General features: G+C 38.1%; 1 protein-coding gene across 1 annotated transcript in view; it reads left to right on the forward strand.

Moving 5' to 3' along the window:
* Positions 1-16,360, forward strand: part of DLGAP2 (DLG associated protein 2) — a 79,142-nt gene extending 62,782 nt beyond the window's left edge. The window contains exons 9-12 of the mRNA XM_041477420.1: positions 708-1,123; positions 9,269-9,360; positions 13,639-13,791; positions 16,142-16,360. Of these exons, the coding sequence (XP_041333354.1) occupies positions 708-1,123; positions 9,269-9,360; positions 13,639-13,791; positions 16,142-16,360 (880 nt within the window). The remainder of the gene's footprint in view (positions 1-707; positions 1,124-9,268; positions 9,361-13,638; positions 13,792-16,141) is intronic.
* Positions 16,361-16,633: the final 273 nt, after the last annotated feature.

Consider the following 16,633-nt stretch of genomic DNA (forward strand, 5'->3'; position numbering starts at 1 on the left):
GCAGCAGCTGTCTGAGAGTATCTGGCTGCTAATTGCCTTTTGCCATCACAAACTGCAAATAATTTGACAATGGACTCCAATGTGAATAGATTTCACAAGTAATCTTTGCTTCTCTATCTAACATTTTAACACAAAACTTTTCTAAAATGTCATTATTCAGTGTCATATAACAGTGGATAATCAACTTTTAATGGGCACCCTATAAGGCCAAAAAAACCCCAACCCCCAGTCTTAAATGTGCTGATATTATCTTTCTTTTATTACAGAATTCTCAAAAGTCCTAACTGAGCAGATTTTCAGATCTTTCTGCTTAAAATTCTGAACACTGGAAAGTTTTATACATGTATACTTTACAGACTTCTATCAGGAAGTTCTAGTTCTGCTAGTTATTTACAGTTTATTTAGTAATGACGTGTGTTATTTTGTAGTATGAGAACAAATCAATATTTGCTTCCAGAGAAAATTTAAATGATTTTCTTTTGTACCCTTGCTTAGATCAATGATTCCACTATGCGTTTTATTTTTCCTCTCTGTTGCTACTCACCATCTAATTTTAGTGAGATATACACAAAGCAAAAATGTTTAACATAATGTCCAACAAGAACAGAATCCATTCCTTCTCACTGAAACATTATTCTGTGCCTCTGTACCATCACATACATTATTTATATGTCTTAATGTCTTTTCTTTCTTCCCTCTTCCCCAAGACATGGACGATTCAAGCGCTCGAACAGTGTAACAGCAGCTGTCCAGGCTGACCTGGAACTGGAGGGTTTTCCAGGACACATCACCATGGAGGATAAGGGACTTCAATTTGGCTCGTCATTCCAGCAGCACTCAGAGCCCAGCACACCCACCCAATACAGTGCAGTGAGAACTGTACGGACCCAGGGACTGTTCAGTTACAGAGAAGATTACAGGACCCCAGTTGACACCTCAAACCTTCCACCACCAGAGCCCTGGCTGGAGCCAGCCATTGAGACAGTAGAGACTGGTCGAATGTCTCCTTGTCGACGGGACGGATCTTGGTTTATGAAGTTACTACACACTGAAACTAAGAGAATGGAAGGATGGTGCAAAGAAATGGAAAGAGAAGCAGAAGAAAATGATCTTTCGGAAGAAAGTAAGAACATTTCACTATATTTTCAGTATACAGACGATTACTAAAATATGAAATCTGTTAGGATAAAGCTGTGAGTTGTGGTTTGTCCTCACTCATCTTGCAGGAGCAAAGAACCATAATACATAAGAACACTGTCCTGTGGCTGGCTGCACAAGATGGTGCTTCCCAGAGTAAGGTTTTGTGGAAGTAGTTAAAGAACCAACTCTAGAGTCCAGTGCAGGACCAAAGCATTGTCTGGTATTACACAGAGCTCAGATGGTGCAATAGCTCCATCCACAGCTCCAAATTTGACACATTCTTCCCATTCCAGTGCTTGACCCTTTGCCAGAGCACACAGGGTGGTCTTATATGAACATTGTTTTGCCCTTTTCCTGAAACCTAGATTTTGCCTCTTAGTGAGCAGTCATTTTAAAAATGTTTCCATTCCTTTACAGGCACTTCAGCCTGTTGGAAGAACAGAAAGCATAGCAGGCAGGAACAACAGTTAAAGTACTTCTGCAGTTAGACAGGCATATGCATTATTAGAAAATTCAGCTCCATTTTCTTATTACAATTTTGTCAAGAATCATTATTATTCTCTCATGTCCTGTGGACACCTTGAAAGGAGTGATGGGATAAAGTGAAAAATAATGTAGACTATTTTGGAACAAGATCCAAGACAGCGCTAATGATAGTAATATATCAAAGTGGTCCTAGGACTCAGTAGCCAGCTCCCTGTGATTCCCTTTGAGGTCAATTATCCTTGTTCTTCAGGCCCAGTTTTATAAATATTTCAACCCCTGACAATCTGAATTATTGTCTCAGCTGAGATTTTCTCAGACCACAAATGAATTAATATTAAGTTTTCTTACTAGCATCCTTTCCTGCACTCTTACAAATTTCACCATCACCTCTGAGTATTGTTTCCTGATCGTCTTTCCTCCTCTATGAGTTCTTGCTATGATGTACCCTCAGGTCTTGAGCCAGGCCAGCATGGTGACTAAAAGGCCAATTTCTATTTCTTGCACTGACCTTTTCAAAGCAAAAAATGTCTATGTTTTTACGTCATCGTTTTTTTATTTTACAGTCATATTTCTCTGCTGTATTGTGCACAAGTCTGCCAAGTAGGACTGGGGGTGGGGAGGTGAGTTTTCCTTCCTTCAGCCTCTGGTGCTTTATGAACTGTGGGTTTTGTCCTTATTTTCATCATGGCAGAGCAGAGCTCAGAATTTCCCTTTTCCATTGATACTGTGAAGACTTTAACACCCTTCTAGGACTGTTAAATAACAACATCTTTTCCTTTGATTAGCCTGTGGAAGATTTTCCAAGCCTTTCATAATGGTTATTCCTCAGTACTTCTTTTTTTTGCATGTGTCCTATTTTTCAATGTTTCAAGTCTTTGCAGTGCTGAATACTGACATTTCAGTGACATCATTAAGAATCCCAAAGCACCTGCTTCCCAGATCACCTGTTACTGATGTGGGAACATCAGTGTTTTCTGTCTGAAGCAGAAGTTCAAAGAGCAAGACTTTGATCACTTTTGAAAGAGTAAGATTATTTGGGGAGCAAAAGGGAGAAACACACAGGCCGTTAGCCCCTCTCTTTCCTAGCAAAGAGTCTGCAGGCAAGAGCTGGACTTCTCCTGCCTCCTCTCTTTGTGAGCTCTTCCTTTTGCACAGCCCCAGTCAAATCTGCAGCCGTATGAAATGAGCAATGGAAACACGTTCGCACCCCTACCCCTCCCTCACTGGGAGATGTGGAGAGGCAGTTAGAGCAGTTACTCTTTGGAATATGAAACTGGGTACTACATGAGGAAAACTTGGATGACCTGACTTTAGCTGACTACCTGTTCTCAGATGCAGAACCATTCTCCTTCCCAGCATGTGAACCTATACTCTTGCACTCCAGATATACTCTGGAAGAGTTTACTGCATGGTGAAATGGCAATGAAGAAGGTAGTTTTCTAAAAATTGTTTATAGGACATGAAGACAATATGGACTCCAGTAATTTTTATTAATATTAGGAGTTAGTGACACTAACTTGGAATATCTCAGTCAAAAAACAAAACACAGTACCAGGACTTTTTTTCCCTGCTTGCAGAGGGACTCAAATTTGGAATAGGAAAAGAAAGAGCAATTCCCTGATAACAGAGTTGATGAAATACAATCAAAACTGTTGAAGTTTCTTTTTTAAACTAACAAAAAAAGGTTAATTACTTGTTCTTGGGGGAACTTTTTAACCTCCCTAATAGGTTAAAGAAGTTATAGAATACGTCTACATAGTGTTTGCAAGGTCAGAATTTGTGTTCAGCTGACTGTCTAAAGTTCTGATTTTTCATTGTATATAATGCTTTTCAAGAGATCTTCCTTAAATCATTTCCAAATTACATTATATTTAAGTGGTATCCCTTCATCCAATAACACTTACATTAAGTAAAATGAAGTTTTCAAATAATTAATTTCAGCACGGGAATGAGCTTCACAGCATTCTAAAAACTCTGTCTGAATAATTCTTTCCTGTTGAGTCTTTAAAATGTTTTGTACCCCCAGTCTAAGCTACAGAGGTTGTAAGGTGTGTATCCTCAAGAACTTAAGTTTAATAACATCACAGCATGAAATGTATCTTGACATATTTAAACATTTGCCAGTTCTTGAAGAAAATAAACAGAAATGGCTGAGCAAAAGCAAATAAATATGGTTTTCCATCTTCCAGCAAGACTACTATTCCCAAAACACTTCACAGCAATGTTTGCACATTCAAACTGTCATTCTTAATTCTGAATCATTTCTTTTTGGCCTGGATATATTAATTGTACATAAAGACCGAATATAGCTTTGCATCTCATAGGAGAAGGCTGTCTTTATGATACCACTTCTATTTTGTTTTAAACATGGCAACAGTTAAAATAGAACTGCATTTTAGAAAACAATTTCAGTTTTGGTTTTAGTACAGCAGCCCTGAGATCACCAAAAGCTGTCTGATTGCTATATTGATTTTTTCTTTCACTGAACCTTTTCTTCCATAATGTTGTTTTAAGAACTTCACTCATCAGGTCTTAGAAAAAGAGATAATCATTGCAACAAAAATAACCTCTCTCTCCTTTTTTCAGAGCTTTTTTTTTTATTTGGTCAGTTGCCGTGAGTTTTATTCTGAAGTCTCTGCAAAGTTCTTATATCGTTCGTGGAAGCAGTTATTTGTGCTCTGTTTATTATTTTTATATATGTGTGTGTGTTCATTATATGTAAAAAATATAGATATGTGTCCGTAACAGTTCCCAGGGTTAGATCTGGTCACTTGCACTCAGAGGGTGCCTCCAGGCAAAGATATATTCTCATGGGTGCTGACTGGACTTTCAGTTTTACACCCTGAAAATTGTGTTTGGCTATTAGTGTGTAGGTGATGACAAAGAAAACAATTTCAAGTGTCACAAAGCTATTGAAGACCAAGAGGGTCAGGAGTCTGCATCCCATGAGCATGGTGGTGGGAGCAGGGAGAGCAGAGCAGGGACAGGGAACCGCAGTCCCTGCCCGCAGCTTGCAGGCAGGGTTTGGCAGGGGAAAGAAGACAACCCTGGGTTTCTCAGTGCCACCTGCTTGGCCACTGGAGTACTTTGTTAGGGAGAACAGCTCTACAGAGTTTACTCTCACATAAAAATCCTTAGATACGTTCAAAAATTAACTATAGAATAAACTATGCCAGCAGAAATGTTGTTTTGCTGGTATTTTCTGCATTGTGGTTAGCAGCTCTGCTGGCACAGTAGTAAAATGATATCTAGTGGGGAAAAAAAAAAGATATTAGAGTGGGGGTTCAAAGTATCACCTCTGTCTCCCATTCCCCTTGATTCCATGGATACTGGACCATTCCTTACTAATCCTCTAGCTGCTATTTCCACAGTACTGCAAAGGCTTTACTAATAGGACTGAATAGTAATAGAAAACACAGAGTAAAATCTCCCATAATTTTAGGTGAATAAAAATCAACAAAAAAACCTCACAGCCAATTGATTTTAGTATATTCATGAATTAATTATCCATAAAAGCTTTCTTAGGTGTTTGACCAAATATAGGTTATCCTTTAACCAAAGAGAAATTACTGACATAATTTTCTAAAGCTTTTCACAAATCTATGCTTCAGGAGATATTAAAGTTTCCAGTTGGAGTGTTGTGAATGACTAAAGCATGTCTTAACTGTACTGAAATAGTCTGTAAAATCCTACACTCTGAGATCCAATAATTTCTCCCAGCATTTGTATTGTTCTGCTGAAATTTTCTCCTTTTTGAACTTAGCTTTGTTTTGTTCTCCTTTTTGAACTTAGCTTTTAATGGGACCCTTGTTCACCCGTTGTGAACAAGGGTCCCGTTACCCTCCAGAGCACTGCCAGATGAGGGCTGTGCTGTCCTAAAATGCCATCTGTACATTATATATTTATTTTTGTGTCTAGACACTCTGTTGATAGTAAAATGATATTTCTAAAGATTACTAATTTAAGTTTAGAGTTAGACAAATATCATGCCCTGCTTTGAGTTAGGAGGGTGAACTGAATGCCAGTTTCAATATTTTTCCAGGCATATTATTTCAGATTGTGGAGTAATTTATTTACAGGTATGGGGGGGGGGAATGAAATTATCAAATGGAATGAAAATTTAAATTAAAATATGTCATTTAAATAGACAGTAATGAATGCCAGAAGAAGATTGATTGTTAGCAGTTTCTCACTGCTGGTGCACTGCTGGTGCAGCAGTGGCACAATTGAACAAAGCTTTTAACCTGTCAAGATCAGAGTTACAGCATCAGGTCATAATCAATTTCATCAATACAGACCTAACTTTTCCCTCTCTACTTTTGTGATATGAAATAATTTTTGATTACAAGGTTTTGTCGAATTTCTCAAGCAATTCCACACATACAGGGGAAAAGACACAATTGCGTTAATTGTGCAATTTACACAATCTCTAATCGGGATGGAAATCCTGAGCCTACTCTTACTGAAGTCATGGTCAGAGTTTTGTATGTCTTCAGAGCTAAAGTCATACAGGGCCATACAACAAAAATGGAGTGCTTCATATGCTTCAGGGAGAAGAATTAAGGTTGTGTGACTCTTTCCTGACATTTGGGCAAATACAAAATTATCCTAATGCAAGGAGTTTTATGGATTATATGAATATTATGTCTATGTGTATTGATAGATTTTATCATCATTTATTTACAAGAAAAATCTTCTAGTCATCACCAAACATCTCAATCTCTTCAGTCTCTAGCATTCATCATTTTTTCATGGAGATAATCAATCTGCACTCATCAGAATAATTCCCCAATGCATGAAATTAATAACAAGGCTTTGGATGTCTATTAATATTGTGCTAAAGATTATGAGTTGAAGTGTTTTAATACTTTAATTTAATTACAGCAAGGCAGAGTAGCATGAATATGAGCGATTCTAACCTCTATGTTTTATTACATCAGATTTACTTATTAAAATGGAAATAGAGTTAGATCTTTAATAAATTCTAGGGCTGTAATTATACATGTGTATTCAGCACTGTGACTTAATGGCACATGCAACCATCACAGCCTTATATCCCTGACAAATGTGTATCCCACCAAAATGCTACATTGTCAGTGCCTAAATCTTGACCAGTCTGACTGGGCTTTAAATCACTAATGCTTGTTGACATGATGCTTCATGATAATGAAGATAAAATTAATGTTTATTTAGTATGAGGGTTCGGGTAGCTGAGGTTCACTAGAAAATATCAGACATATATAGATTCTGTCAGGATCTATATTTCTGCAGAGGAGCTAAAACCAATGCCCCTTACTCAGGCCATGTGTTTGAGCTATGAACTGTAAAATTCAGCAGAGGAAACTAAAACTGAACTTTACTCACTAGAGACAACCATTACAACCATCAGTCCATGGAATCAACCTCACTCTTTTTTTGTCCAGTAAATCATTGAACATAGCATGGAATAGGTGATGTCAGGGACCTAATACAGCACAATTCCTCATCCTGGAAAAGGAGGACCTCTGACCCCGTACTGGGAGTTTGTCTAATGTCCTAAGCTACCAATCACCAAGAGAAAAAAGGAGGATACAAGGCTGTTCATCACTAAAGTCATTGCCTTTATTAAAAATATTGAAAACCAAATTAAAGCAATTTGTGTCAGATCAAATGAAACATTTCTTTTTTATTTATGTTTTTGTATGTTTGTTCAGGCTTTAACACTCAACTATTCCCTCCTGTATGCCAATAACACTGTAGAGGAAAGCGAGGGGTTTGATGATCAAAAACCCCCAAACCAATTAAAATGATTTATTTCATTTGGCCAGCAGAACAAAAACAATCCTCAGTGAATTACTCATGCAGCCCTGAACCACTTAACCCTTCTACAATGGATGTCACACAGGACTGATGAATTATGTATATTTCTGTTTAATTTAGTGTTGTGGCACAGCTGTACTGTTTGCCTAACAGAAAATGGAATAGAGTTTGAGACCCACAACTCTACATACTAGCACATGCCTTGAAAGTTACTGAGACTTTAACTAGAGCCCAAAATTTTCAAATTGTCTCTTGCTACTACTTGTAGGTGAGCAGATGTTTCACTGGTCTAAAGAAAGCAGAATTAAAATGTAAAATCTACTACCAAAATACTGTTTTGACATGCCCTCCTGTACTTATTCTAAATAACAACAAAATTATAAGCCCTGTCACATTTTAATGTTTCCTATATCAGGGGCTGCAGATCAGTTGTGCTGTATCAGCTTTATTCCACATTTACACTTAACATCCTGTTTGAATTATCAAACTTGGTTTCTCCAATTTGAAGTAAAATATATCAGAGTAATTCCTTTCTACATTTACCCCACCTCTCTATATCTTTAAGATTATTTAATGATCTGGAAATTCTCCTGCTAAAATAAATTTTTCACTGAGACCACAGTTTATAATGCTTTTTAATTTTTTTTTTTTTTCATCATAGAGATGGATGTGGAGGAAAGGAACTGTAGGAAAGGATATGTAGGAAGGTATAGAAAAGCACGGTGCCACCTACCAAAGTGTGTTATTTATCCCAGCAGGTGTGGGAGTCAGGATGAGTTAGTTTCTTAGAGATAAGCCAATCCCCTTAGGTAGTGCTGTCAATGGACAGACTGAAGCATCTCCAGGAGGAAATTCAGCTCATCTAAAAATAAGTGCCTAACATGGCTGAGCTGCTGAACTCAGATCACTGATTATAATGAATTCAAAAATTTTAATTTAGACAGATGACTCTTGGAAACAAAGCCAACGAGTTTGGTCATCTGGAAACAAAGTAAAATGAGTTTGGTCATTTTCCCCAGTGCATACTGTATGGACATGTGCATATGGACAGTGAGAAAACACCAACACATCCACAGGAGCTGATGCTGGCTCAGCAAAGTCCTGGAGCACACATTGTTTGTGTCCCACTTTGTCTGAAGCTCCTGTGCTGAGGACTTTGTATATTTTCCTGGGCAGACAACCTGTAATTCCTTGTGGGTGTACCAAAATATGTCTCAGAGATGTAATTCCTGTGAGGATCTAATCCTTATGTTATATTACAGTTGAATGTAGTAACTTTACCCTCAGAATTGATAAAGAGATCTCACCCAGGGATCATCCACACAAGTGTAGTGACTGAAGTAATTTGCAATTGCAGAACCAAAAGGTATAATCTAAGGTACATGTGCCTTCAACTTCAGAAGGAACAGATATCCTACTGGTTCTTGAAGCAAGACAATTTCAACAGCTCTCAATTTACATGAGCAAATGTAAATGGGAGAGGTGTCATTTACTTTGAAATTTAAAAGTGTTTTCAAAGTCATATGGATTAATGGATGCCCACTTCAGAAAGCTGAATATAGCCCCTTAGTTTTTTCTACTTTCTTAAACAAGTAAAGTCTAAGCTGTTTTGACTTATTAATATATCATTTATTATTCGTTCCTCATTGCCAAAAGATGCCACTGAGTTTTCCTATACCTCAGTCTTTTTAAAAAATGTTTTATGTGTACAATCACAAACAACAAAACCAAATATTTACTTTTATTTTAAAATAACCAGGAAACTCACCTGCACTTTTTTGAGCTGAATATTGTATTTACTGACAAAAAACATTTATTGGTAGTAATCCATCTGTATGCTTAGTCCTAGGTAAGATCCGAAGTGCTGTTGGAAGTGCTCAGCTCCTCATGTCTCAGAAATTCCAGCAATTTTATTGGCTTTGTCAGCAAAATCTGGTAAGTCACTTTGCCTGGTTATTCTTGAAGAGTTTAAGTTTTTTCATCCATAATATTCCACAAAATGTCACTTAAATTTTAGTATTCAATATTTTTACTTCAAAAACAGCTGTAATGCACCTGAGCAGTAGCTTTCTGAAATGTTATTTTCATGTCCCACATTTTTTCCCCTATTTTTAAACTTAATCCTTATATATGATGTTGGTAGATTTTTTAAGCATATATATAAATTCAGTAATTTCAATCTGATTATGTTTTGCTTTTCTCTTTTTGCTGTCTTTATTAAACAAAATAAAATGAGAAGGGAACAAATACAAGTTTTCTGAGACGTAATATTATGGCTTATTTTTGCAATACCCTAATATAGTAACTATATTTCATGTAAGGAAGGGGGAAATTTTCACATTAAAATCAGTGGAAAATCATAAAATTGAATATTGGAGAATACATAATCCATTTCTACCTACCTGAAAATAGGACTGATCATGGAAATGAGATATCTATAATGTTCATCAAATTAAGTTGGATAATTTGTGTTGCCAATTATATATGAGATGTCCTGGGGCTAAAGGAACAGATATATTATATAACTTATGAGGGTAACTGCTATTGTTCTGGAAGTTCATTAGAGACTAATTCAATTCTAAATGTTATCTTCATTAATATGACAGCAGCCATCAGTGATACAAATGCTGTGGCAAGATGATACTAACCAATAGAAGAACATAATTCTTCTAGCTGTAGGTGGTGGTAGAAAACCTTTTTTTGTCTCTCTCAAATAGCAAGTGTACCTTTTCCTTCTGACTGTCCTTAAACCTCAAATCTTGAAATTTGGTTGTGTGCATGACAGCAGACATAACCTATAATCTGCTTACATACTTTTCTTTGCTCATTGGGATTTGTCACATAACTTCCAAGGCAGAACCTCTTTGCAATTCTGCAAAGACCTACTTGTACTTTCCATCCATGAAGTTAAACATCCAGAATACGTACAATGAAATAATACTGAGAAAATAACAACAAAAATGTCATACCTTCTGATAGAAAATATTAAGATACATGGTCCTCATTAGTTATCAAAAAGTCTGTCAAAGCAAAAATTTTAAAATCTGTTACAGAATAACAGAGGAAATATACAAAGTCTGACAAGCAAGAATTGACCACATCTGTATTATCAATTATATGATGTGTGCTCCCTATCTAGTAATTTGTTTCATACCAAAAGAAGGGAATCTTCATCATTGTCTGAAACTTTCTCTCTGCAAATTTAAAAATGCCCTCCATTACCTGATTGATTAAGCTGTGCAAACTAAGATTTGGAGAGCCTAACCTCGACTCCACTTCTTTTATCTTCAAGTGGGCCCAGCACTTGTGCTCGAGAGCATTACTGTAATAGCAAGTGCAGCTCCTGCTCAGCACAACACTCAGCTGTTTGGGAGAAAGAACAATTCATTACTGCAAAAGCAATAGAGAGTGCAAGGAGAAATCTACAACTTTGTAGGCAACACAACCAAAAAGATGGCAAGATTTTACTTCTCTTTTTCTCTTTTGTATAATAAACCTCTGAAGTCCATAACAGCATCTTTACCTCACTCTCAAGATTTAGGTTCTGAGTATCCTTCACATTCATTAAATCAATAATGGGCTCTGCAGAAAGTAGCAACTGCAAAACTGACTGTAGGTCATTCATGCCTGGAAGCTTTTCCTCCTATACCTAATGATAAGCTTTGAGGCTAAATAGTCACTTAGTGCATGCCTACAGCAGGCTTTCCATGCTCCTAAGGCAGCATCTCAGTGCCCCAGGGGAATGCTGCCAGCTTGTGCACTCCCTTTCTCTAAAACACCCAGCAAGTGCAGGGCTGCCACACAGCAGTTTCTCTGACAGCGTTCAGCATCTCTAAGTTTAAGTGTAGGACACAAAACAACAGCATTTAACTGTGCCAGTTCAAACAACAAGGGTTTCAGAGGAATATACTTACTCAGACTGAAATTTAAGCATGAAGGTCACCTGTGGACTTTTCTAAAGGATCATGGGAACTTCAAATGGTACATTTGATTATGCTCTGTGTTAGGAGCACTTATCTGACATAGGGTAAATTCATAGAAATGTAAGCTTCAATGAAGTTTTCTATTTTATGACTCTGGCTGGCTATCTCCTAAATGTATACTGTTCCCACTAACTACTTGGGAAAATGTCATTACTGATTTATAACTAGTCTCTTTTGCATTATTAACGTTGCTTTTTGTAACACCCTTTATTTTCTTTGAAGTGCCCTTCTCCATGCTCTCTAGTCAGCACAGATCCTGCTCAGCTTGTATGTCATGGTTGCAGGCTTAAACAGAGCAGCTTGAGCACCATCTAGGTGCTTGTTCCTTGCTTTAGGCCTCCTTCAAAAGCAGGGCTGTGAAGCTGAATTCCAAGTAAGATACAAATAAATAAGCAGTTTCTGAGAAGAAGCAGGTTTAAGCCAATCTTTTCAAAACTTAGTTGGCTGTAATAGTACTCATTTGTGCCAGCGTTTATTCATGAGCTGTGGATGTGTAAGAAGCAGGAGGCAGCCCTCTTGTGTCCAGAGCACACACGGCACAGCCCTCTGCAGGAGTCGTGCTGGAGGCCACGGTCTTCACAAACACTGTGAGCAGAGTGAGGCTCACAAAGGTACAGAACAGCAATTAGCCTTGACTCAGAAGGCAATGCCCTTGCAATGAGTGGAATCATTTTCTGGCTGTTTAGAGGAAACTGGGGAGCGTGAGTGAGGAGACCAGGCAGGAGACAACAGATTGCAAGATAAGACAGACTGCTGTGGGACCCTCCTCATGAATTTCACACAGGGAGTCAGTTCCTAAAACCTGAAATATTGACCTCTGTAGAGTAAATAACCCCACTGACATAAATTTTAAACTGTTTTGTAACAAATTGGGATCCATCCAATGAAGTAGTTTTCCGTAACACTAATCTGGAGTTGTAATGTTACCCAGATGTCTGTTATAATCTATATGGCCTCTTAAATCCCTGAAGCTCCCTATAAAAAGGAAACTTTCTCCTAGTGAAGAAGGCTTGTAAAGTTCTTGGCCCAGATTCCAGTAGGGGTCTATGGGTGACACTACATGTTGTCATGCTCAGTTCCAGGCCCTAATCTCCCACAGTGGCATGTGTAAACCCAAGTTTGAGCAGCAGTTCCTTAAAATCCTTAGAAATGTGTGATTCAAGGGAGGAATTCAATAGCAATGCTGACTTATCTCTCAGTTTCTAGACAGCTGTGGGGTTGTGTTTAAAGGTAAAATGCCTCTCACCACTAGATTTGAAAAAGGTGGGGAACAGAGGCTGCCATAACAGCAGTGGTGCTGACATAGCAAGTTAGTCTTTACAGGTTTTGGCCAGGAAGGGAGAGATCCAGAGTCTCTTTGGCATGCTTTTGACATCCTCTCTCCCAGCTCCATTCTTATAATGGCTTCCTCCTGTCCTGGAAGGAAAAAGGCATTTCTTCATTACATTCACAGACATGTTTACCAATTAATGCCTATTTCAATAAAGTGACAAAGCTCTCTTCTTGAACCTAGTACCAGTGCTCAGAGAGTATAGGGTTAAGAGTCTGCATACTACCTTATAATACAATTTTTATCCAGCATTAGGTTAATTATCAAATAGAGGGTCATCTTTGTAATTGTTACCACCAATGTTTGCTCCATTAAGTCTTAAGCACATAGAGCCTCTTAATTGCAGTACCTGGTGGTACTGTCTTCCCAGTTCCTGAGTGTGATTCAACTCCCTGGAGAAGAAAATCCAAGCAGCCCATCAAGATTTCACTCTTCACATATATATTTGAAAATCCAAGACAATGTATACATCAAGTTCAGCATAAGGTGATGTCTTTGTGGCATTGTTTTGTCTTAATCAGCTATTGTGAATGCAATTTTTAACCAGGAAGACTTCAGGCTGGCTGGAATACAAACCACGTTCCCCTTGCCTTTAATAATCAGCAGACAGAGGCTGTCAGCTTGTTCCTTTTTAGAAATGCAGGTCAGCACAGCATATGGTGCTAAGGAACTTCCCATGCCGCAGATTCAGGAAGGCTCGCGTGTGACATCCAATTCATTCATGTTTGGGTTGTGTAGGAGGCACAGCTTTCCAGTCACAGCTCCCAGCTGCAGAGCACGCAGAGCCTTAGCACTGAGCAGTGCTGCAGCAATGAAATCTGGCACCATGCCCTTCCTGCCTCAGTGCACGCCGCTGAAAGCCTCCTGGAGTATTCAAGTTCTCTCCTTTGTGCGCTACAGGACCCGAGTGCCATGCCAAGACCAACTTCCCAGGACCTTGCAGGTTTCTGGGACTTACTGCAGCTCTCAATTGAAGATGTCAGCATGAAGTTTGATGAACTGCACCAGTTGAAACTCAATGAATGGAAAATAATAGAATCACCTGAAAGGAAGGTAAGCAGACCATGGACAATACCATTTACTCCCCATTTGTAGTTCTGCAGTCTCCTTGTGTTAAATACAATAGTGAAACACAATAGGTTTCTAACCCTGGGAAGTATTTAATTGGCATGGCCCAATTTTTACATGGAAACTTTCATCAGATGTCAGAAGTCTTTTCTATTTTAACAATGTTGAGCTGAATTATATAACAAATATAATGGATTTTGCTAAGCTAGTTTACTCCACGACATTTTGTTCAAATTATTTGATTCACATTCTAAAGGCTAGAACAGAAATACCTTCTTATTAATTCAAATGGAAGACAATAGCCCAAGAATTCACACAAGGTAAATTCAGCGCTCTGTTACATTTGGGGCAGCTCAAACTTGAACACTGCAGTGTGAACCCTGCCTGCATGACACAATGATAATGGAAACAGAATGAGAGAAAAACATGTGACAGAACATAGCACAGGTTACACTAAAGCTCAGCTGACATACTGCCAGGGGACAAAGTGCTGCTGGTGAACTCGCTGCACCTCTGCCCTGCAACTCCACCGCTTGGGAGACACCCCACATGATGCTTACAAACCAAAGGTGACAAATTGCCCATAAAAGCTGTGTAATTCTGAAACTGCCTTTCCCCTCTCTAGCACTTCATCCCTTACCTTGATTATCCCACTATCCTTGCTTATTATTGTATCAGTCAGATGAAAACAGCATTTGGTTTGAGTCAGTACTGTTGGCCTCAGGTGAATATTTGTTTGGTTTGGGAGGAATTAGGAGGCATTTTGACAACTTTTTCATTTCTTCATGCTCCTCTTGGATTTTAATTTTCAGCCAACGGGTTGGTGGATGGTGAGTTTGCAACTCTTGCTTACTAGTGGCAACTGGAAATAAGAAATTATTATAGTGACAGCAACAGTGATATTCCTAAGAGGGAAATAACTAAAAGTGGAAAAGAAAATAAGATGGGATGACAGGAATGGAGCTTTTATGAAAACAGGAGATAGAGAAAATAAAGACAGGCAGAACTAGCTATCATGGGGAATAGCACCTTAGGCTGTTGCACTGTTCCTGTTTAATGCAGAACTATGTTTTTAAATAAACTTAGTTATTTAGTCTTGGCTATTGCATTTGGATAGTGGAGTCAGAATTAGTTTTAAAAAAACCAAAGAAACCCAACCAAACATAAAAAAAAAAAAAAAAAAAAAAAAAAAAAAAAAAAAGAGGAGTCTGGAAACCTTAAGTGTATCAGTTCAATTTTTGTATTATTGGAATCCTGCTGTGCATCAAATTAACTGTGTTCTCCATAAAGAACAGCCCATACTTTGGACTATGACCATTACTTTAAGAAATTATATACCAAAAAGGTCTATGATAATAATCATACCTATACAAATGAAGTTACGGAGTCTTCATCTTCAGGGCTATACAATCCAATATTAAACATGAAATTAAAAAAAAAATTAAAGAAACCAAAACCAAGCCAAACTGATTTAACTTCAAAGTTGCATCTAATTTCAAGTCCACTTTGAATGGAGATTGTATGAAATCACCTCCAGAGGTTCATCTCTTCTAACCTAAATTAGTGTACACAGCCTTGATTATAGGCCCTCATATGATATTTTACAGTCTCTAAATGGTCAAAACAATTCTTGATTTAACACCTGCAGAGAAATTTACAGCTCCTTTGGTAACAAAATCTACTGACTTCACTTTATAATTTGATAATTCTTCAGAATAATTTTCTTTAAAATAGCCCAGCCTTGCAAGCAGAACAATTAGCCCTATGTTCTCTCTCTGGCTTGAATGTTTCCATAGAGCAATTCCTGGAGGAGACTAAACTAATAGACATGTATACACAGCTGCCATCTCATATCCAGCTGAGGCTAAACTCAGTATGATTAATTTAATCAAAAATCCTGTCCTGCTAATCTTAGAGAGTCTTTTCACTTGATCAGACCACACAGATGGCTGAATTCTTATTGGAGAGACAGTGTGTGTTTCTGTTTATAATGAGTGTAATAATGTGTCAGCTTAAATCAAACAAATCCATATGAAAGTGAGGTGTGCAGATTGCATGTGCCAATACCTGCAAGGATGGTGGAAGGAAGTGCAGTCTTTTTTTTCAGGCACAGGACTGCAGAATGCATAATGGTTGTCAAATAAGAGGGTTTTGTCAGTGTCCCTAGTGTGGATAGCTGTTCATGTAATCCATTAGTCAGCTGATGGGCAAGCAAAAATTGAGCATGCTTGATGTATGTAATCAGTATTTCGCATTTCATGTCTTTGATGTGCATGCTCTGCTGACAAGTACCTTTTACACACAGCTCACCCTTAGTTTTAATGCCCTGTTGCAGGAAGAAAGAAAGATTCCTCCTCCTGTACCAAAGAAGCCCCCTAAAGGAAAATTCCCTATCACAAGAGAAAAATCTCTGGACCTACCTGACAGACAACGGCAAGAAGCTAGGAGACGGCTGATGGCTGCCAAGCGAGCAGCCTCTTTCCGGCAGAATTCAGCCACAGAGCGTGCAGACAGCATTGAGATCTATATCCCAGAGGCTCAAACCCGGCTTTAAAGACAGAATGCTGCAGAGTTCCTTTTTTTAAACAAAATGCTTGTACAGTTTGTCACTTACCTGGTAATTTTTGTCTCATTCTCTCCACTAAATATGCCCTTGATGTTGTGTTCTTTGTGCCATAAGCACAGTGGAATGCTTTTGATTTCCTCAGAATTTGCTGAGCTCACCGCAAGAACAACTTCTTTTTGTATTTATTGTCTGACTTACAATCAGCTACAATGGATAGGGCTTGTCAAGACCTGACTTATCCGATATATTCTCAGAGGACAA

Source organism: Pyrgilauda ruficollis, unplaced genomic scaffold (genome assembly GCF_017590135.1).
Source record: "Pyrgilauda ruficollis isolate IOZ18807 unplaced genomic scaffold, ASM1759013v1 scaffold40, whole genome shotgun sequence".
Classification (NCBI taxonomy): Eukaryota; Metazoa; Chordata; class Aves; order Passeriformes; family Passeridae; genus Pyrgilauda; species Pyrgilauda ruficollis.